This window comes from Gallus gallus, chromosome 1 (assembly GCF_016699485.2).
Source record: "Gallus gallus isolate bGalGal1 chromosome 1, bGalGal1.mat.broiler.GRCg7b, whole genome shotgun sequence".
Taxonomy (NCBI): Eukaryota; Metazoa; Chordata; class Aves; order Galliformes; family Phasianidae; genus Gallus; species Gallus gallus.
Genome location: NC_052532.1, coordinates 149,394,986 through 149,418,502, shown reverse-complemented (window position 1 = coordinate 149,418,502; position 23,517 = coordinate 149,394,986). Strand labels below are relative to the sequence as shown.

Here is a 23,517-nt window from a genome sequence, read left to right as displayed (position 1 = left end):
TCAACAGCATCTTTGTATATATTCTTTTATTGATATAGAATTAATTTCAAAAACTGTTCTTCACCCTGAATTTTCCTTTTTTAACCTTATGACTTCTCAGCTTAGGAAAGATCATATGCACTGAATTAATTTTCACTATTTTGAGAATGACACACAACAATTTTAGCAGTTATTGTGATACTGCCACCTCAAGTGTTACTTAGGCAGTACGAATACCTAGATTATTCCCCACGGTATTTATACACTGAACTTCCTCTGATTTCAAGGATGTTTTAAAAAAGCTGTTACATGCTTAACCATAGCACTCAGTGCTTAGTTTCTTTTCAAATCCCTCTATTTTATCCAGACAGTGACACAAAATGGTATGTGACATTCCACTTGCAGTTATACATTCAACTTTTTATTGTATGTAACTTACAGAATTATGAAAACATCCAAACTGACTAAGCATACATTCCTGTGTGACACACATCTGATAAAGCTCATCTAAAAAGCAGATTTTTCTTTACTGTTATGGAGTCAAATTAGCAGTGGAGAGTATAAAACTCTTCCACCTAGACTTGAATATCTTGCATATAGGTTAACGTTCTTGGGGAGTTCTTTTTTCACTTTTCCTCTCTCGTTGTGTGGTACCTCAGAGAAGATAGATGAATGAGGACTGATGCAGTACTCCTGGGTAATAAGGTACACCCTCCAAAAAAAGGACAGAGTTACAGTTCTAGATCAAAGAATCACAGTATGGATTAGGTTGGAAGGGACCTGAAAGCTCTAACCCCCCCTACCATGGCCAGGACTGCCACTCTCTAAAACAGACTGCCCATAGTCCCATCCAGCCTGGCCTTGAGTACCTCTAGGGATGAGGCATTTAGTTTAAAATTGCTAGTTTTAGTTTTAGTTTTAGTTTTAGTTTAAAATTGCTCTCGCTTGTTCTATCACCATTAGACCATGTAAAAAGCTGTTCCCCTTCCTACTTATAAGCTCCCTTCAAGTACTGGAAGGTCGCAGTGATGTCTCCCTGGAGCCTTCTCCAAGCTAAACAAGCCAAACTCTCTCAACCTTTCTTCATAGGAGAGGTGCTCCAGCCCTCTGATCATCTTTCTGGCCCTCCCCTGGACCTACTCCAACAGCTCCACATCCTTTCTGTACAGAGGGCTCCAGGCCTGGACACCATATTCCAAATGGGTTCTCACAAGGGCAGAGAAGAGAACAATCACCTCCCTCTCCTTGCTGATCACCTCTCTTCTGATGCCATCCAGGACATCTTTGGTCTTCTGAACTGCAAGAGGACACTGATTGTTCATGTCCAGCGTTTTTTATTAATATTTATTTATTAATTTTTAATATAAAAATTATTTTATAATAATTTGCAATTAATTTTAAGTAATTTATATGTAAATAGCCACTTAAATCACTGAGAAAGTTACTGCCCTTATTTGCTTAAAATTTGAAAAGGAACTAAACTGCTATATGAACAAACTGAACACTACAAAAAGCCAACAACTAAAAAGGCATTTTTGAATTGGAATGCCAAGCCTACTGCTGCTCCAGTCATTTGAAAGATTATCAATTGATTAATATATTAAAAAAAAAAAAAAAAAAAAAATTGATGTATAGAAAATCTAAATGAAATACCGTGAAAATACAAAATATAAAAACCTAGCCTTCTAAGCTCAGAGCTTCCTTATGACTGTAAAGAAGTGAGTTTGAATCAATCTGGAAATGCCATTAAGTTCATACTATCAACTCCCTGTTTAAAATTTATCCCTGAAAGTCTATATGAAATGGATAGTCTCAAAATATTTTACAATAAGAGTGCAAGTTGCGTGGAACATATTTTTGCTGGAATGTTCCTTGAAAAACAAATTTGGGACAGCTGAGCCAAATACTCTGCTTTTAATGATGTGTAAAAACAGTAATCTAGTATGAAATTACACTGGGTTTCAGAGACACAGATTTAGAGATGAAAAAAATGAATACAAGGTATTAAATTAATAGGTTTTTATGAAATAAAATAAATATAGAATTTGTGGAAAAGTCAAGTAATTTCTGATATTTTGTACAAAAGGCAGAAACACATCCAACAGACTAACAAACTTCCTGATCAGGGTAACAAGTGAGAAATGAAGTAAAAGGCCAGTTTACAGTTTTCAGCATATTGTAAGGTATCCAGGAAAAACAGAATTCTCTAGGCAAAGCCCCTTGACAGCAGCTTATAGAATTGAGACTGAAAATACTATGAGCCAGCAGTAAAGCCAATCTGCGCAAGGCCTTCATGAAGTAGTTGCCCTTCACTGTTTTTTTTTTTTTTTTTCAAAAACTAACTTTATACCTGACAAAAACACAGAGCTAACCTAATGCTAGATATTTCCAACATCCTCAGCATCCCCAGCCTAGTACATTCTGCTTAACACCCCTATCTGCATTCACACAGACATACAGAAACACTGGAAGTTTTGTGTGGTTCCTGTTCTTGGGTGCTAATGAGTGATTAAGCCCACACATGCAGGTTCACTCAAGGGAAATAGAAACCAATCTCTGAGTTAGGTATGAACGGGATTAAAAGGCTTTCTTATGTTCCCTGGGCCAAGAGTATAAACAAAAGGGACTAAATGTGCTAAGTACAAGCACACATAATGAATGCCTATGGGACAACTTCATCCTGTAGTAAAGCTCATAAGTTTTAGGAAAAATACAAAGGCTAAGAAACTTGAAGAGAGATGGGCTCAGTTAGGCATTTTCTTCAGGTTCCCACTTCTGAGTGCTCTTTGACTTGTAGTTCCACCACCTTCTGCCGACATTTTACGAAGAGTGTGCTAAAACAGTACAGGCCTGAAGTTGAGGTTATGTTATTATCGGGTTAAGTTGTCAATGGCAGAGATCCACATAGTTATGTTGATCAAGGCTGAAACGAAGAGACATTTTTCACTCTTAGAATTGATATAAGCATTATAATTGGTCCTCCTAGTCCTGTCTAGTACCTTCTGGTTTGTATATATACACTGAAGGACATGGCAAGGAATGATCCTTACAAGCAATGCCATTGTGTTAGTGATACATTAGTGGCATGCTACTAATCATAGAAGTTTTGTTAAGTATGTGATAAAAGATGGCTTATGATATTCTGTGCTCCAAAAACAAGTGAATTGCAGAAAACTAAGTAGGCTACAAAACAAAACAAAACAAAAAACTCAGTAGTGCACTGAAGAGATTCATAGTCATAGGTTATTCAAAGATCAACTGATTGTGACTCTCTGAAGCACACTGTTTTCTTTTTGGGAGACATTAAGGGGGAGTGTAAGGATAATAAACTCCTGAACAAGCTTGTCCCAAATTATAACACATCATGTAACATTTTGATACAGACTTGTAACAAAAACTTTCTATTAGGTGTCTGGTCTGCCTTAGAATCTTTTGTCCCTCATATCAGTTAATTCATCTGTCTGATGATTAAAAACTTCCCACAGTCACAATCTCAAACTCAGATTCCTTATGACTAAACTTAAAGAGCATGACACATTAGTTTAGGTCTTTCATGTAAACTGTTTTTCTTAGTTTCCAAAACTGAAGTTAACAACATGGACGCTTATTCATTTTAGTGAATTCTGGTATAGTGAAAGAATAGGTTCTTGAATTTGAGATTCTCTCATCCAATTTTCAGAACTTAAAAGAGCTTTTAAATTATCTTAAAACAATACTTTTGACTTGCGGAATGGAACTCTATAACCACAAAGTAGTTATAAATCAGGTATGTTTTAATCAACGCTGCACAGAGCCAGATGCAAGGGGGATAGCTCCTCCTAACTTGCATACCATCAGGACAAAAACTTGGTACAGATATAGGCAGAGCTAATACATAATCAGTGATTTTCCCCGAATTTGTATACATATTCATTACATTTCCAAGAACTCCTTAGCATACGGTCCCTCCCTCTCGCGCATGCATCATGAGCAGTGGGGGTCTCCTCCTGGTTGTCATTGGATGAAGGCCTGTAGTCTTCCTTGTGAAGGCTCCTAGTCTTCCTTGCTGTACACTTCTGACCCTGAGGGAGGGGTAGCCCCCGAACCAGTTCAAATTTACTCTGGGGACATCTTATCACCTCCTTGCCTGGTGTCTTTGAGCTGTTTTCACACCCTCATCTCAATCTCTTCTACCCCCACATTGTCCTAAACTCATCTCGTTACTATCCCATTTTTCTAGCAGCCTCTGCATATTTGCTTCTGTAAGCCATTTCTAATCCTTTTACCCTTAGTTTCTGCAGACCCCTTTTTTACTGAACTTTCTTACTCTTCTTTTACTGAAAAAGTGTCTTTCTTTTATTGAACCTTTCTTACTCTTCACTTTCCCTAGGGGACTATGGGACACAGAGGGAGGAAAACCAAACCAAACCAAACCAAAGCAAAGCAAAACAAAACAAAACAAAAAAAGCTATCTTGAGAGGGTGACTCAGTTCCAAAGAAGGCTTTTAACACGTTTAATCATTAAATACAGAGGCAGAGAGGCAGCCTCGAGCAATTAAGGCTCCTTTAAACCAGGCTCCAGTACCTATTTCTTGTGCTTGAATTTTTCTGGTAAGAACAGGTAGTATCCTGCACTAGTGATTTCCTGTCTCTTCAGGGTTAGGTGTCACAGAAGGGCTCTTTTGAGTGGAACTGTCTGAAATCATCAGTCTCCCTTCAGTATACAAGTCCCTGAACACTGTTTAATTCAAGTTGTTACAGTGTTATATCTCTTCGTTCACTGAAGTTTTAACTTTGTAGTCAGTTGCTATCAACAAACTTACAGAAATGTATATCAAAACAGAGAATAAACAATAATGCTAATAATAAATACGATGTGATGCATTTTCTCAGGTGCTAATTTACCTAATGTAAATGTCAGATGTCTGAGCAAACACATTAAAGAATTGACACTTGGTAAATTAACAGCTTTAATTAACAGTTTCATACATGGAAAACATTGAAAGGATACTACAGATATTGGACGAGTACTGAAGGCAATAAATAACTTGTGTAAGTGTGCAAATGATGAGGAGAACGTGCAAGGCATTTCCAGAGCTATTTTGTATAATTAGGTGTGCAAATTTTATTCCTACTTTTAAAATAAAATAAATAAATAAACGAACAAACAAATAGAAGGAAGATATTGCATGTGTCAGGTTTTTTTTTTTGTTTTTTTGTTTTTTTTTTTTAATAATTTCAGTATCTTGAAACAGTTTAAATGCTCCATGTTACTGATTTGACTGTTCACTGACAATAAGTTTTGCAAAGTACAACTCAGAAAGAGAAGCTGACCTGTAAGTGAGGAATGTACAGATAGTTTAGTTTTAGATCTTACTCTGCACTTATACAGGTTATATTATCATGGACAAGGATTTGGGCAATGGGGAGTATGTCACCCATTATGACTATTTTAAAACAGTAAAAACATACTTCTCAAGCTTTTGAGAAGTACTATAAAGGTAAATGAGTTGTCTCTGCTCATAGAGCATATGCTAGCAATTTTGGGGACTAATGTTTTTAGTAGAATAAAGCAATTCCAACAATGTCATAAATTGATCCAGAATGACCAAACATTTATATAAGTTTATGTAAGTTGGAAAACTCTGCATGAAAACTCAAAAGTAAATTATTTTAAATAGGAAAGAAAGAAAAAAGAAAAGAAAAAAAAAGGTAAAAAAAAAGGGTAAAAAAGTAAACTGAAAGAGAAGAAAAAATACAAAAGAAGAAAGAAGAAGAAAGAAGAAAAAAGAAATTGTAATAGGGCTATATCTCAAAAAAGTACTAATAATGTAAAATGTATAGATCACTTCAGTTTAATAAAGATTAGAAAAAGAGACTAAAACCAGATGAAGACATATCAAAATAGTATGAGGTAAATGCAATAGCTTATTATTTTACTGTTTAATATCTGTATGATAATATGACATTAAACCATGATATTTTTTTTCACAAGATAAAAATATATTTTACTACATATTAGATATTTAAAAATGAATTCTCCATTTGAAAGATTATGCTGTAAGCAGCAGCATATAATGAATGACTACAATTTTCATACTTGAGAGAGCTACAAGGATCAGAAGCTTTTTCATGATAGTAATAGATTTCTCTAGCTAAGAATATAGGGTGAAGACTCCTACCAGACATCCATATGGTAGAGGAGAGGAGAGGAGAGGAGAGGAGAGGAGAGGAGAGGAGAGGAGAGGAGAGGAGAGGAGAGGAGAGGAGAGGAGAGGAGAGGAGAGGAGAGGAGAGGAGAGGAGAGGAGAGGAGAGGAGAGGAGAGGAGAGGAGAGGAGAGGAGAGGAGACACATGATTAAAAGTACAGATATATAAAAATGTTAGATCATACAGGAATTTTCTTGTGCATTTACTGATAACTGTAGAAATACTTTTTTTAAAAAAAGAGATTTTCCTTTAAGTTTTAAAAAGTACTTTTGGTAATAGATGTCTGGATTTTGACAAAATATTTGCCTCACGATGAGTAGCACTGTATTTCTCATGAAGTCCTACTTGGGTCTTTAGGAATACAGGTTACATAAATAGTTAATATATTGTAATCTCTTTACAGTTATATTTAACCCTCTCTCTTTTTAATATATTGTCTGAGCGTTCACATCAGTGGTGTGGGACATATATTTACAATGCACATCAAAGTTTTGAAGATGTCCATTTTGTATCATCACCTGTAGGACAGCATTTAAGATTAATTAACCATAATTTAAACATCATGGTTGGTAGCCTAGTAAGACTATTTGAAAACACTGTGCCTGCCTGTATTTAAATAGAAATAAATAGAATGTTTCTTGCCATTCCTATGAGAGCTGGGAAATTGTTTAAGTGGAAGGAAATAATTTAATTTAGAATTTCATAGATGCATTTCAGGAGTAGGTAGCATTTTGTAATGGAGAACAGCTTCCTAACAAAGCTGGCAGCTTGGAGACCCTACGTAGGCTTTAAAATGTTAAAGAATCTCTCAGGCAAGAAAAGAGTTCATGATTTAGAGACAGACAGTGGTATTTATTAAACTTCTCTTTCACTGTTCAATTCAGCAATTAATTTGTGGGAAAAAATATGGATTGAAGCAATACATAAATGGACATTAAATATAACCAGTATTTTGCTATATTAAAAGTTAGATTCATTTTCCATTTACGGTACTGGAAGTGCAATTCTGAGAATCAATCTGAATTAATTCAATAAAACACTCCATATTCCAGATGCAACATTTTAGTTAGCTGATCTCATTTTAGTAGCTCAAAGGAAGTCTAGGGATGATATTTCTTTTCAGCTCTCCTCCATCTGCTTTTTCTTTGGCTGAAAATTTCCAAGTAGATTTAAGCAACTTCAATCTATTCAGCTACCACTAAATTTCCAAAGGACTGACACTCTAACTACTATTTTTTCTTACTTCTTTAAGTCATGAGTTGTAATATGGCAATATCACTACTATTTGATTAGAGATGTCTAATGGAGAATCCAAATGTTATTTGCAACTTCTGGGTTACATAATAGCAATATCCTTTGTGGTCGTACTTAAGTTTTGTAGGTTGTTCATGTTCCACAGAGACACATAGAGAAATCTAGAGCTTAAGCTATACTTAATCATAAATTCCACACCACTTCTATGCAGAAATAAATGGCTCATAAACAATTTTTCCTCTGATGATTGTCTTCTTCAACAGAGAATTTGAAAATATGCTTGGAGTAGCATAACCAAGAAAAGATTAAGACTTAGTTTTGTTTACAGAGTATTTTGAAATTCTTAACTAGGGTATATTACATGGATGTCCAGTATTTTGGCTTACCTAAGCCACACTGAGGGAAGAATTGTATAGGGATGCATCTACTAAGGTTGCTCTGAAAGTAATGCCTTCAATTTATTTCCATGGAAAATACAACTGATACAAAGAGCACATTAACACTATTTGACAGAGCAGATTCTCAACTACAAAATACTATTTTTCAACATAGTCACCACTATTAGCTATGCATTTTCAGGCAGCAGGTAAGAGCCACTGCCATGATGGCATGCAGTAGGGAGCGTAGGGGGCAACCACACTGCAACATGTAGGTTAAGAGACCATAGATTCAAATTTTATAACAACACCAGTGGAGACATTAAAAGGGGGGGGGAGTCAATTTAGTAAACACCTTAAAAAAAAAAAGAAAAAAAAAAAGCCTTTTTCTCTAACCTCAAATTGTTAGACTATGTGAGAAACAAACATTTAGCAACAAAACATTCAACAGTGCTGGCATCTTTGAAAAAGTGTTGTTCTGTTGTTCTCCACAAAGTCGAAGCAAATACTCTCAGAAATATAGTTTAAGGATTACTGACTATAGCCTCAGAAAAGCTGCTAAAGAACTCCTGGTTCCAATTTTCAGATAATATCAGTATAATCCATATCTCAATGTTCTACATGCCACCTTTGTACATTATAGGAAATAATTTTTTAATTCTCTGAGATGTCTGTTCAAGTATCTTGCTTATTATATTCGGAAGAATATACTATCAAAGAACCTTACATTTTTTTCCTGTTCTTATATAAAAATGATAATAATAATTTAAAAATTACAAAAAAGCTCTCGTTCTCCCTGGCTACTGACTTAAATGTAGCAACCGTCCTACTAGAATATCTCTGCCAAAACATTTAATAATAGCTTTCTTCTGAAAATAACCATGAAATTAATTATTTTAAATTACCAGTCACCTATTTAAACATTAATTGTAAAGATCAGGTACCTGGACAATCTACTGAAGGCCTGTAACTCTTGAAATATCCCATTTACCAAGATGTTATAGAGAAATTATTCACAATAATGTTTCTCGTTCAGTCTTAAATTTATAATTAATTACAAGGTTTTGCTATCTGAAAATCCAGTTTTATACTAACCTGTATGAATAATTTAAACATTACATTTACCAAATAGAAAACTTCAACTGACCTGATTTTCTGAGGATTTCTTTTCATTTTATGTATATGTAATATCAGAAAGACCGCTGGAAGATGGTGAAGGGTCTAGAGGCTGAAACATAAGAGGACTGGCTGAGGTCCTGAGGGTTTATTCTATCTAGAGAAGTGGAGACTGAGGAGAGACCTCATGGTGGCCTACAGCTCTTCACAAGAGGAGTGGAGGGGCAGCACTGATCTCTCTCTCTCTCTGGTGACAGCAACAGAACTCAAGTGAATGGCATGGATATGCAGCAGGGGTGGATAAGGTTGGATGTGAGGAAAAGGTTCTTCACCATAGGGTGGTCAGGCACTAGAATTGGCTCCCCAGGGCAGTGGTCACAGCACCAAGGTTGGTGGAGTTCAAGAAGCATTTGAACAATGCTCTCAAAGGGTTTGATTTTGGGGTATTCCTGTGTGGAGCCAGGAGTTGGATTCAAAGATCCTTGTGAGTCCTCTCCAACTAGGGATATTCTATGATACTCTTCATTACTTACTACTTTCATAAATCAGATTCCTATACGTAGGTGCATATAGGGACACCTAGTGGCAGTAATTCATGAAAACTTCCCAGTCAGAAGATAGAGAGATGTCACCTTTGGTGTGAAATCCTGAAAATCGTACTGAATAACCATTACATGCAACATCAGTTCATTGTAAGGCTCCCATTTTGTTTTAGTGAATCCACTAAAAACAACAAACAAGCAAACAGCATTCCTCACTTCTTCTTAATTCAAAATAACATAGCTATCATGCCTATTTGGCAGAATGGTTAAATAATGGTTTGTTTCTTAAATAACACTGTGTAAATAAGCCTTACGCTTATTTTAAATAAAGACCAAACTGTCTGATTAAGAGTCATCCTACTATTTATCCTTGTTAAGTAAATGCACATCTATAAATGCATGAAACAAACATATATTATGTTTCAATCTTACCAATATATTCTTAAAATATAGGTAGAAATTCATATGACTGGATTGGATATCTAAAAATCAATGTGAGATTTTAGTGCAATCTCTACTTTTTATAAACTGCTGTCTGTACAGATAGGTTGTCTTAAATAACACCTCCAAATTAAAGTAAAAACTAACCAACCAACCAAGCAAACAAACCAACAACTATAAAAAACAACAACAAAAACACCTGATTATTCTCAGGAAAAATTATTTGAATGATAAAACATAAAGTTAAGCACCGAAGCAACATACAGTCACACAGGACTAAGTTTACAAAAATGCATATCACCCTACCTGTCACTCACTGATACTATCAGAATTCCTTCTGAGTCCCTTCATGTGTCTCAAAGAACTTCATTCGTCATCACTTTATACTTGTTGTTTTTTTGTGTTTTTTTTTTTCCTAGAAATCAGGAATCATGTTAGTGTTCTTTCTACTGAGTGTTTCAGGAGTCTAGTTTACACATAGAATTGTAGAATCACAGAATATCCTGAGTTGGAATGAACCCAAAAGGATCATTAAGTCCAAACCCTGCCTCCACAAATGATCACTCAAAAATCAGACCATATGACTATGGATTTAACTTCCCTTGCTTGTTTTGCTTGTGAGAATCAGTCCAACAGAAACTTCTGAGGGATACCTAAATGCCCCAGAATGAACAGTCTCCATATCTGTATACTCATCGTATTAAAATTTCTGCTAATTAATCTGGAGTACGAATGTGAATCCAGCCTTTCTTATACGTCACTTAATCCATGTCACATCCTACTGAAACATCTGAAAGCATAGCTAGAATCTTTGAGAGAATGGAAATAAGCCAAGTATGATTTTCATAAGTAATAGTGAACATAGGAACAAGTAGCTAGAAGACTATCTAAATTTCTAAATCCTCACAATGTGGGTAGCCATATACTAGATGGCTAGAACATTTACTCTAGACAGTACTACACACTTTCAAATGGTTAAGCAAAATCCTAATTTTTGCAGTAAAGGCCAAAAGCTAGAACTCTAACATTCTTTGGAGAAAATGAAAGAAGGGGAGAAGAAAGGGAACAAGGACCCTGCCAGTTATCTACAAAGGAATATGAGGAAAAAACACTAGAAAATGTATGCAGAATGTTCAAGGAATTAAAACATGTCCCACATGATAATGGAGAACAAAAGAATCAGGAAGGAAAGAAATGAACAGAACTCCAAATCTAAATTTTAATAATAAGGAAGAAAATATCCTTCCTGACCTGAGGGCCAGTAATAAACCCTGAGGCAGGGAACAGATACTGTATAAATGTAGAACAACCATATTCCATCTTCTTCAAAATGCCCTTTCTTTACCAAGTCAGCATAAATGTAGCTGTCCTCCAGGAACTGTCCCATTCAATTACACATTATTTCCTACAAGCCTTTCAAGTACTCTCTTAAAATAATAATAACAACAACAACAACAATAATAATAATAATAATAAAAATCTTGATTTGTTGGACAACAACAACAACAACAATAATAATAATAATATCTTGATTTGTTGGCCGCCGCTGCCAACAACAACAACAATAATAATGATGATGATGATGATAATAATAATAATAATATCTTGATTTGTTGGCCTGATTACCTATTTGGATGGTCTTCCCTGTCTCTCACTTCCTAGATGGTCAGTAAATTTCTTTACTTTTCTAGTCTACGGTACAATACAATCAATACATGAGTGTTTGATGGCATGCCAGTATCATTCTTTAGTTCAAATACTTTGTCTCTTTTTAGTATTTAACTAAAAATGTATTTGAAAGCATTTACATACCCCTTCAATATCTGTTTGGCTATGTATGTCTTGGTAATAATAATAATAAAATAGTCTTTCTTCTGAGGACATTTTCCATTCTTTAATTACCCCAGCTTTTTTCATTGAAATATCTCTGAATGTATGGCTGAAATAATGTATAATACAACTGAAACTCATCAAAAAGCATCCAAACTTTAGTCCTGTACCTAATTAACACTCCCCACTATTAGAACAACCCTGTCTATTACACCATGAAATCATATTTATCTTTTCCCATTATGTCAGTAATTCCATCATAATGGCAACAAGCATTCACTTTCTGTTTTATCAGTACCTTCAGATTTTTAGAATACTGCCTAAAATTGCTTCACCCAAGTTCATAGCAAAAGTTTTCACCTGTGACTTTGTAGACTGTGTTATTCAATTCACATCATTCCTATTAATCCAGGACAAAAGAATGCATGTTATGTTTATTGCTATATATATGTGTGTATATATGATGCATGTTTATTGAGTTTCCAAATATTAAAGGATTAAAAAACTGATTAAAATGTTTATAAATATTTATACAATATCTGGACACACATATAAATACAGACAGAGTATATCTGTTTAAATATAAATGTAGGTGTAATTTTTCTCATCTGATTATCTGCTTCTCCTTGGCCACCACTCCACTTTTGTGCTGTCTACAAACTACCCAGACAGACTCATCTCATACCCTGAAATCAGTGCTAAGTGCCTCTGTTCAGGGATTTTATCTCCTGGAACTCTTTTTCATCCCTGCATTTTTACCCTCATGCTTTAAATGAACATATGAAACAATGTCTGCATTTTTTTACATAAGGTATTATTGTGTCTTATCTGAATTTTAATTCTAGTGCTCCTCAAGATTATCTCCTTGAATTTTTTGTTTGTTTCTCAGGTTGTCTTCCTGAAAAACTTGTACAGGAGTTATAGAATCACATTTTATTTTTCATTCTTGTAAGTTCACAGTAAATAGGAAATCTCAAAATTAGCAGGCCTAAGATGTCTTAGTGGACTTTTGTTCTGTTTTTGGTAATTGTTTTTTTGTTTTTTGTTTTTTTTTTTAACATAATCAGATTTTCCTTGAATACTGTTGTTCATTAATACAAAATTAAAGATAGCCTTGCCTCTTTTTGGCTCATAAAATAAGTTACTCACTGTTATGTAGTGTATGGATAGTAATAGGACAAGGGGGAATGGTTTTAAACTGGGACAGGGAAGGTTTAGGTTGGATATTAGGAAGAAGTCTTTCACACAGAGGGTGGTGACGCACTGGAACAGGTTGCCCAAGGAGGTAGCGGATGCCCCATCCCTGGAGGCATTCAAGGCCAGGCTGGATGTGTCTCTGGGCAGCCTGGTCTAGTGGTTGGCGACCCTGCCCATGATAGGGGGGTTTAAACTCGATGATCATTGTGGTTTTCAACCCTTTTCAACCCAGGCCATTCTATGATTCAATGATTCTATGTACAAATTTGTATTTTGTGTTTTTTTCTGGCACTTGCCCACTGAAAATTAACATAATCACACAACATCCACTTTATTTATTCTCCTAGTATTCATAAAGATTATTACCCAGATCAAATCTGAACCAGGAGACTCATAGTATACCATGTCACTGAAGATTTTTTCCTACCCTGTCCTCAGTGATTTTCATTCCATGACACTTTCTGACTTCTACCACTTCTTCTTTGCACTATTGCTTAATAATATTTATTTATTTAGAGTGTTTAGTGCATTAACATGAAGTTATTCCACATTTTCTTCTCTGTCTAAAGAGTGCATGTTCTCCGCTCCAATAATTTCACTTATGACTTTGATATCTGTTTTTCTGTTTTCCCATAACATCTGGTTCCATGTGCTCTATCAGCTGTTCCTGATACTCTTATTGACTGTGTATAAAGAGTATACCCATTACAGTAAGCAGCTACTGTAGATCTAATAAGTGTATTCCTCACATTCTTTTATCTATCTCATCAATGGTTCCATTCTAGTTTACTCCTCTCCATTTGTATTTCATGTGAAGACTGTAGAAGTAACTTTCAAATTTCCTCCTGAGTTGAAAGGTTTTTAGGATCTCCTGGTTTAATGAAAAACAGATGAAAATTAAGTTAGCAAAAGGCAACACACTTCAGTGCTAACAAAGATCTCTTTATTTCTTATAAATCTAGCAGCATTTTACTTATGTTCTTGTGTTTAGGTTTATAATGACAATTCTAGTTAAAATATTTAGATACAACTTTCCACTATATGGAATACTTCCAGGCTATGCAGACTCCATTCAAATAGGTGAATTTGGTAAGGAATATTGGAGCTGTGCTGTTTCATGCTACTCGTGCACATTAAAATAAGTGTTCTGGAAAACTCTACAGAAGTTTTTTTTTACTAGAAGTATTAATCATAATAAGAATGAATGGAACAGCAACATGATAGTTCTGCATTAATAACTATTTAAACCTTGTATGTGCTACTAAAATTTATCTAACAGTCTAACAAGTTGAAAGTAAGATTTTGTTAAATAGGATTTTCTATTCATTATACTTTTTAATATCTCATTAGCACAGGATCAGAATAATTTAACTGTAACATATGTACAATACTCACTTTTACACAATATTTTTAACACTATTTCAAGTTTATGAAATGTCAGCTTTTCTGAAATGGTTTCATTAAAAATGTAAAGCTCAGTCTGACTGCCAAGGTTATTTAAAATTGTGTTCTCTCTTATGAATATATAATATAATATAATTTATGAATTTTAAAAAGTATTTATTTATGACTTTGTGTGTCAGAGAGAAAAACAGCATAGATAGAAACACAGACCAATGCTGAATGTATGACAGGGCTTAAAAATTGAAGCGCATATACATAAAACCCTATCTATTCAATACAAAGACTTATGAATTCAAAACAAAAATGTTTTTTAGGAATTGTGAGTTCATAGAAAACTGTACAGTATCCCTAGTTGCCATCTATGAATTATTTTCATTTCATCAATTATTACATATTCTATGTGGAATATTAGAAGTCTTAAATAGAAAGTATGGCAGGGAAGTGTTTAGTGTGGGTTTTTTTTTGTTTGTTTGTTTGTTTCTTTTTTTTTTGGGGGTGGGGGGGGGTGGGGGAGGGTGTTGTTGCTGTTGGTGGTGGTGGTTTTTTTGTTTGTTTTTGTATTCTTTCCATAACTAAAAATAGCATCTTTGAGCTCATTCTAAAGCCATTTACAATTTTCCACTGAGTCAAATCGTTTTTGCATCAGAACATGAATTCTGTAGATCCTTTAAAATTAAAAGTATTTTGTCCTCCTTAGAAACTTTCCAAAGAGTTCTACAAGATCAGGTGTACTGCCTGTGAGCATCTAAGTGAAAAAGAATTTTGGTTCATATAAGAACCAGAGATGCTTTTGGTTCATATATGACTGTATTAGACTGTATTGTCTTTTATCCAAACTATGGGTCATGCTTATTTCAGGCCTAAGGAAAGAGGATTAGATTCATGCTCCTTTTACATCTGCAGAGAAGAACACATCTTTTGAGAAAGGCTGAACATAGAGAAAAAGGTGATCATTTACAGCTACTCCTGCACTTAGCATGCTTAGATATTCAAACATAAATTGGCAGAGGTCTGCTGAAGATGCAGATGTAATTAATTCTCACATGGTACGTAGGGTCTTCAGTGCTTTGACTCACACATGAAAACCCATGGAAGCACCACTGAATGTCACAGAGATGGAAGCAGAGTTAAGTTGCATGTCAACCTCTGTACTGTGCACATAAGATACATTTTACATGTAATTGTAGGCATAGTACCTACTGGATTGACAAACTAAAATGTACACAGCACAGAGTAATGAATACATAAACACAAATGTGTATATTTGCATGCATGCAAGCAAATATACTTAAATATATATATATGCATGTATATCAAGATCAGCCAAACACCTAAATTTGCGAGAAACGAAACGAGCTAAATTTAAAAATCCCCTCAGTCACGTTCAGCTTTGCAAAGGTAAAAAAAAAAAAAAAAAAAAAAAAAATGCTCCATGTTACGCTTGCAAGCGGCGGAACCGCAGTTGCGAATCGGCAAGAGAGAACGGCAGTCAGCCAGCTCCCAGTCCCCGCAAGCCTTTCCAGCGAGGCAATCCCCGCGGCGCCCTCGCGGTCCCCGAGGAGCTCCCAGCGGCCGGGACACAGCGCGCCCGCGGCGGCCCCGCGCGGGGCGGCACATCCGCCACCCTGCACTGCCACCTGGCGGCAGCGGGAGGAACCGCACCGTGCCGCACGGCGTCTGCAGCCCGGGGCGGCCTCGCGGCGCCGGCCGCCCAGAGGGGGCCCGGAGCTCGCTGCCTGTCCCCCTCGCTGCCTCGCTCCGCCGGCCGCTGCTGCTGGATCTGCTCGCGCTGTGCCCCGCGCCCCGAGGCTCAAATGGACAGACGGGAAAGATAACACAGGCGGCCCCCGCACACCCCTCCGCAGCACCGCTTCCAGAGGATGCGCGCAGCCAAACCCGCTAGTTTCCCATCACAGCGGCCACCCAATCCCCCACGCCGAGGTGCGGGCGCAGCGGCGGCTCCAGCTCATTAATCAGAGCCGGGCCGCTGTCAGCGGGCGCTGCAGGCTCAGGGAGGGGACTCCGCACCGCACCGCGCCGCGCCGCTTCCCTCCGGCTGCTGCCTGCGGCCGCCGGGCTATGGCGTGAGGAGGCGGCGGAGCGCGGAGAAAGTTGACCGGTGCGGCGGAAAGTGCGAGGGCGGCCGCGGGGCGTGAGGGGTGGGGGTGTGGCGGGGGCGGCGGAGCAGCGGTTGTATCGGCATGTGTGCGTGTGCGTGTGCTTGCGCGTGTGCCAGGCGGCGTGTGCGGCCTGTATGAGCGCGCGTGCGGCGTGCGCGGCGCTGAGCGTCCACGGTGCTGCCAGCCGGGGACACCCGCCCCGCCCCGCGTCCTCACCCCGCACTCCCCCCCCCCCCCCACACACACACTCTCCTCCCCGCCGCACCCCGCTCCCCACACAGCCCCCGCCCGCCGCTGCCCCGCCCTCTCCCCGTCCCCCCGCCCGCTGCGCTCCGCGGCGCTGAGCAGAGCGCAGAGCTCCGCCGGCCGCCGCCCCCCCCCCCCCCGTTCCCCGCCCCCGCCGTGCGGGCGCGCACCCGGAGTGCGCTTGAGGGTCGCGCGCCCCCGCGGCTTCCCGGGCACGCGCCCACCCGCTCGAGTGTGCGTGCGCGCGCGCGCGTCTGTGTGTGTGTGTGTGTGTGTGTGTGTGTGTGTGTGTGTGCGTGTGCACGCGTGTGTGTTCGTGCGCCCCTGTGCGAGCACTGGTGTCTCGGCGCCGCCCGCGCGCGGGGTGCTGTGTGCGCGTCGCTCACCGAAGCCGCCCCGGCTGCCATCCCCGCCGCCTCGTCCTCCGCCGCCCCGGCGGCTCCGCGCACCGAGCAGTCATCTCCATGGGCTGCCACCATGCCCGCGCTCTGGAGATTTCGGGCCAAGTAAGTACCGGGGTTGACTTTTCTCGTGCTCCCCTTCAATCTTCTCTTCCTCCCTTGCCTCTCCCCCCGCCCCTTCCCCACTGGGTCTCTCCTCGCTGTCGCTTTCCGCCCCCGACCGCCCCCAAAGCCATTTCCCCCAACTCGAGGTGTGCTCAGTGGGGTGGCGGTGTCCGGCGGGGCCGCCTGCTCGTTGCTGCTGTCGGCGATACTGAACGGTGCCTCCAGCCGCCTCTGCGGTGCGGTAATCCGAGGGCTGAACTCTTTGGGGGAAAAGCCATACACACGAGAAAAATCCCAACGCAACCCCATTCCTCTTCTCCCCTCCCCCCTTCCCTCCTCCTCCCCCCCCCCCCCCCCCCCCCCCCCCCCCCCCCCCCGATATGAACCTCTGTAGGGAGCTGGCGAGCAGCAGCATGCAGTCATCACAGAGGGGTTTCCAGGGCGGGATTGCAACCTTGCACACAGCCAGCTACAACTTTATCTTCTCTACCTCCCATCCTCCCCCCCCTTTTTTTTTCAAGAAAAGGGAGAAAGGAGGAGGGTGGGAAGATTGTATTTGCCTCCTTTGCTAGCCATAATTGAATTAAACTTGTAAAATGCCTGGGTGTTTAACACTGACCAGGCAGGTTTTCAATTTTATTTATTTTTTTTATTTCCTACGAAGAATTGCCAGTTAATGGATGAACGGATCTGATCAAGATGAGAAAGAATATGCTAGATACATGGCTTTGAGTGAGATTTTTGCTGCCTTTTTGCAGTGAAGCCTCTTGCTTTGAGTAATTCCCATCTTGCTGACGTCTGGTCAGAATTAGAGAGATTCACCGAGACTTCCGATTCCTTGCTGCATGACTGCTTTTGCTGCAAGTGCTAGATTTGCAGCCTTGAACCTGGAGCCACAGGAGATGGCTTACAGTGCCGAGACTTGCTGGTTTTTAAGATGCGTTCCTCCAGAGTTGTGGCATGAGGAATGGAGCTCTGAGGTGGACGATAGAAAATGCAAGCCTGCTCCACTATCCCAGCATTTAAGCCCAGATGATTTATTAGTCTTCCCTTACCAACACACACAATGCATATATTTTCCCTGTTCATGTTGCCTTTAGACTAGCAGAACTAGAAGAAAGCCACAAGTAGTGAGAAAGATTGCAAGACAGAACCTAAATAGGATTTGTTTCCAGCTAGATACAATTCGGGTATTAAATCAGTAACGTAGGTCACTGGCAGGGTTTCCCCCCAGTCCCCCTTGGCTTTTAATCAGCCTGGGTGTCTTCTCCCCTAAAGGATGAAGAACACTGACAGCCATTGCTGCTTATGATCAGTAACTTGGAGTGTTGGCAATGAGGTATTTCCATGAGACCTATTTAGATCTCTCCACTTCTACCAGGCTGGTTTTGCAGAACACTGGGAATAAGCGGTATGTCAGATATGGCTGAGGCTCCGAAGATGACGCGCATGTTTTACATTTTTCACAAATTTGGGGTGAGTGGTTAAAACATTTCCTTTAAGTGTGAGTGTATGAGTGTGTGTGTGACTGCATGTGTAAGAAATTAAGACCTCTGCTTGGTAGTCAGCTCTGTTACATTGTGTATAACTCAATTCCAATCAATTAACGTGATTTATTCATATAAAGATAGAAAATTTCTCTCGCTAAAAAGAGCTGTTAGGTGGATTGAGTAGGAGGTTAATGTGTTTAATCTCATTACTGAAGAATTCTGCCACAAAAGTCCTCTCTGGTGTGTGTGTGTGTATCTGTGTGTGTGGATGGGTGTGTGCATACATGCTTGGTAAATGTATAGATAAAATAAAACCAAATAAAAGAGTAAAGAAAGAGGTGATTTGGAGAAACTGTCAGTATCCTCTCTATGAAGTAGGCTGCTGTTTTCAGCACTGAGCATTTTTCTTTGGCTTCCTACCATGGCTTTTCCACCACTGGTTAAAAATTGAGGTAGCACTTTGACTCTGTAAAAACGGGGAAGACCTCAGTGCGCTGTTCACTGTGGAGGTTCTGAAGGGAAGGGGGAGCTGGGTAATAGAGGAGGTGGGAAACCTCATAAAATGGTGCTTCTTTTCTCTTAAATTAGAACCGTGAAACTGAACTGACAGCCATTTTATGTATATTTATGGGGCTGATTGTGAAAAAGAAATCCACTGAAACACTGAGATCTACCACATACAAGTAGAACCAGAGCAATTCCTACTGCAGCCTCACCTTTTTAAGCACCACAGGCATTTGACTCACTAGAGTTGTCCATCAACCTTCTAATCAATGCATGTCACCCAGTTTTCACAAGTATGGGAATTAGAAGCGACAGGAAGATTTTGTTTGTTTGTTTCATTAGCAATCCATTCTCCACCCCGCTGACGGTGGATATAAACTTTGTGTCCACTTTGAATTTTATGAGGTTATGCTATTATGTTGCTTTCTTTTTTTTCTCCTTACCCTTACAGGAAATAAAATGTACGCTTGCTGCTCCACAGTAACTTTGGAACAGGACCTCAACAAAAAAATGCATATCTGGATGCTGCAGACCATCGCGTTTGCTTTAACATCGCTAGTCCTTTCGTGGGCAGAAAGTATCGAGTATTATGGGGAAATCTGTGATAACGCATGTCCTTGTGAGGAGAAGGACGGCATCTTAACAGTGAGCTGTGAAAACAGAGGGATCATCAGCCTTTTTGAGATCAGTCCACCAAGGTTCCCTGTCTACCACCTTTTGTTGTCTGGAAACCTTTTGAACAGGTTATACCCAAACCAGTTTGTCAATTACACAGGGGCTTCAATTTTGCACCTAGGGAGCAATGATATTCAAGACATCGAAACTGGGGCCTTTCATGGTCTGAGAGGTTTGAGAAGGCTGCACTTGAACAACAACAAGCTGGAACTTCTACGGGATGACACCTTCCTTGGGCTAGAGAGTTTGGAATACCTACAGGTTGATTACAATTATATTAGCATCATTGAACCTAATGCCTTCAGCAAACTGCACTTGCTGCAGGTGCTGATCCTCAATGACAACCTCCTCTCCAGTTTGCCCAACAACCTTTTCCGTTTTGTGCCCTTAACTCACCTGGACCTGAGAGGTAACCGGCTGAAGCTATTGCCCTATGTGGGCCTCCTGCAGCACATGGATAAAGTGGTGGAGCTGCAGCTGGAGGAAAACCCCTGGAATTGTTCTTGTGAGCTGATTGCTCTAAAGGATTGGCTGGACAGTATCTCCTACTCTGCACTGGTGGGAGATGTGGTCTGTGAGACTCCTTTCCGCCTACATGGTCGAGACTTGGATGAAGTCTCCAAGCAGGAGCTTTGTCCCAGGAGACTCATCTCGGATTATGAAATGAGACCACAGACACCGCTGAGCACCACAGGGTATTTCCACACCACCCCAGCCTCAGTCAACTCCGTGGCCACATCTTCTTCAGCTGTTTACAAATCCCCTCTGAAGCCCCCCAAAGGGACACGCCAACCCAGCAAGACGAGGGTGCGACCCACCTCCCGTCTGCCCTCAAAAGATCTGGGATACAGCAACTACGGCCCCAGCATTGCCTATCAGACCAAATCCCCGGTGCCTTTGGAGTGCCCCACTGCCTGCACTTGCAACTTGCAGATTTCTGACCTGGGCCTCAATGTCAATTGTCAGGAGAGGAAGATTGAGAGCATTTCTGAGCTACAACCCAAACCCTACAATCCTAAGAAGATGTATCTGACAGAAAACTACATTGCCCTGGTACGCAGGGCAGATTTTGTGGATGCCACTGGGCTGGATTTGCTGCACTTGGGCAATAATCGGATCTCGGTCATTCAGGACCGAGCTTTTGGGGATTTAACTAATTTGCGAAGGCTGTACCTGAATGGGAACCGAATTGAGCGGCTGAGCCCAGAGCTGTTCTATGGGCTGCAAAGTCTGCAGTACCTCTTCCTGCAGTACAATGTCATCCGGGAGATAGAGGCAGGCACCTTTGAGCCTGTCCCCAACCTTCAGCTCTTGTTTTTGAACAACAACCTCCTGAGATCTTTGCCTGGGAACATTTTTTCTGGTCTCTCTCTCTACAGGCTGAGCCTGCGGAGCAACCACTTCTCCTACCTGCCAGTGAGCGGGGTGCTGGACCAGCTGAAATCCCTGCTGCAGATCGACCTGCATGAAAACCCCTGGGACTGCACCTGCGACGTGGTCGGCATGAAGCTGTGGCTGGAGCAGCTCAACACCGGTGTCCTGGTGGACCAGGTCATCTGCGAGTCCCCGAAGAAGTTCTCCCAGAGCGACATGCGAGCCGTCCGAGCTGAGCTGCTGTGTCCCGACTACTCCGACATCGTCGTCTCCACGCCCACGCCGTCCCCGGGCCAACTGCCGGCCAGGACCACCCCCTCGTCCTCCACCGTGCGCCTAAACGGCACGGCGGCGGCGGCGGGCGGCGCGGCGGCGGGCGGCGGCAGCGGCTCCTCGGTGCCGCTCTCGGTGCTGATCCTCAGCTTGCTGCTGGTCTTTATCATGTCCGTCTTCGTGGCGGCGGGGCTCTTCGTGCTGGTGATGAAGCGCCGCAAAAAGGGCCAGGGCGACCACGCCAGCGCCAACAACTCCGACGTCAGCTCCTTCAACATGCAGTACAGCGTCTACAGCGGCGGCCACCACCAGCACCACCACCACCCGCACCTCCAGCAGCACCCGCCCCGCGGCGGCGGCGGGGGCGGGGGGGGCGCGGCGCTGCCCAAAGTGAAAACCCCGGCCGGCCACGTCTACGAGTACATCCCCCACCCACTGGGCCACATGTGCAAGAACCCCATCTACCGCTCCCGGGAGGGCAACGCAGGCGAGGATTACAAAGACCTCCACGAGCTCAAGGTCACCTACAGCAGCCACCCCCTAACCCCTGCTGGGGGAGCGCCGCCACCTCCGCCCCCACCAGCACCAGGCGGGGAGGACGCGCCTGGGCGCAGCCCCGCGTACAGCGTGAGCACCATTGAGCCGCGGGAGGAGCTGCTCTCCCCGATGCAAGACGCCGACCGCTTTTACAGGGGCATTTTGGAGCCCGACAAACACTCGTCCTCCTCCGCGCTGGGCACACCCGGCTCCACCCTCCCCGACTTCCCCAAGCTCCCCGCTGCCTACACCTATTCCCCCAACTATGACCTTAGGCGTGCCCACCAGTACTTGCACCCGGGGCCAGGGGACAGTAGGCTCCGGGAGACGGTGCTCTACAGCCCCCCGAGTACTGTCTATGTAGAGCCCAATAGGAACGAGTACCTGGAGCTAAAAGCAAAACTAAACGCAGAACCGGACTACCTCGAAGTGCTGGAAAAACAGACCACATTCAGCCAGTTCTGAGAAACAGTGCTCCTCCCCTTCCCTGCCAACCATAGCAGCTCCTTCTCTAGAGTATTTGTATTTAATAACCACATGCAAAACAAAGAAACGTAAATGCTGACCTCCCTTTGCCTTGCCTCACCCCCTCTTTTTTCCCCCTTTAATTCATTTTATTGTAGGGTGAAGTGCCTTGGCACGGGATTTTTCAGCTTTGGGGAATGATTCCAAAATGGTGTGCTGTTTTGTTCGGTGGTTTTTTTTTTTTTTTTTTTTTTTTTGTTTGTTTGTTTGTTTTGTTTTTTGTGGTTTTTTTTTACATTTTCTTTTCAGATTTTTTTTCCTTTTTATTCCTTCTTTGTCTTTTACTCTGGAAGTAGAAAACCACTTATTGTGTAAAATGGACACAGTGCTGGCACTGTGCATGTGTCCATGTGTGCTTGGGGATGGTAACAGGAAGGTCTTGTCAATTCATGTTCAGATTACAAGTACAAAAGTCTCAATCCCTTCTCTTCTCTTCTCTTCTCTTCTCTTCTCTTCTCTTCTCTTCTCTTCTCTTCTCTTCTCTTCTCTTCTCTTCTCTTCTCTTCTCTTCTCTTTTCTCTTCTCTTCTCTTCTCTTCTCTTCTCTTCTCTTCTCTTCTCTTCTCTTCTCTTCTCTTCTCTTCTCTTCTCTTCTCTTCTCTTCTCTTCTCTTCTCTTCTCTTCTCTTCTCTTCTCTTCTCTTCTCTTCTCTTCTCTTCTCTTCTCTTCTCTTCTCTTCTCTTCTCTTCTCTTCTCTTCTCTTCTCTTCTCTTCTCTTCCCTTCCCTTCCCTTCCCTTCCCTTCCCTTCCCTTCCCTTCCCTTCCCTTCCCTTCCCTTCCCTTCCCTTCCCTTCCCTTCCCTTCCCTTCCCTTCCCTTCCCTTCCCTTCCCTTCCCTTCCCTTCCCTTCCCTTCCCTTCCCTCTTCCCTCTTCCCTCTTCCCTCTTCCCTCTTCCCTCTTCCCTCTTCCCTCTTCCCTCTTCCCTCTTCCCTCTTCCCT

The 23,517-nt window shown here is 41.4% G+C and overlaps 2 protein-coding genes across 5 annotated transcripts in view; one reads left to right on the top strand and one right to left on the bottom strand.

Annotated features, from left to right (window-relative positions):
* Positions 1-17,652, bottom strand: part of LOC121107648 — a 227,686-nt gene extending 210,034 nt beyond the window's left edge. The window contains exons 1-2 of one of the 3 annotated variants that reach the window (XR_006932197.1): positions 17,588-17,652; positions 17,082-17,183 (exon numbers count right to left, since the gene is read on the bottom strand). Coding sequence is in view for 1 of the 3 variants with exons in the window: in XM_040653126.2 (XP_040509060.1) it covers positions 17,082-17,510 (429 nt within the window). In the remaining 2 variants the exon portion in view is untranslated. Of the gene's footprint in view, positions 1-17,081; positions 17,542-17,587 lie in introns of those variants that run through there. The other 2 variants (XR_006932198.1, XM_040653126.2) reach the window with 2 other exon arrangements.
* SLITRK5 (SLIT and NTRK like family member 5) lies at positions 16,960-23,117 on the top strand. Of its 2 annotated transcripts, XM_015274613.4 has the most exons (3): positions 16,960-17,201; positions 18,583-18,677; positions 19,647-23,117. In XM_015274613.4, exon 3 carries the CDS (start codon positions 19,655-19,657, stop codon positions 22,517-22,519), a length of 2,865 nt encoding a protein of 954 aa, XP_015130099.1. In that variant the 5' UTR covers positions 16,960-17,201; positions 18,583-18,677; positions 19,647-19,654; the 3' UTR covers positions 22,520-23,117. The 2 variants fall into 2 exon arrangements, with proteins under 2 accessions (XP_015130099.1, XP_046760387.1); XM_046904431.1 differs by lacking the exon at positions 18,583-18,677.
* Positions 23,118-23,517: the final 400 nt, after the last annotated feature.

Excerpts from the sequence above, each read along its gene's own strand:
- SLITRK5 (XM_046904431.1), top strand. The coding sequence starts at position 19,655 with ATGTACGCTTGCTGCTCCACAGTAACTTTGGAACAGGACCTCAACAAA.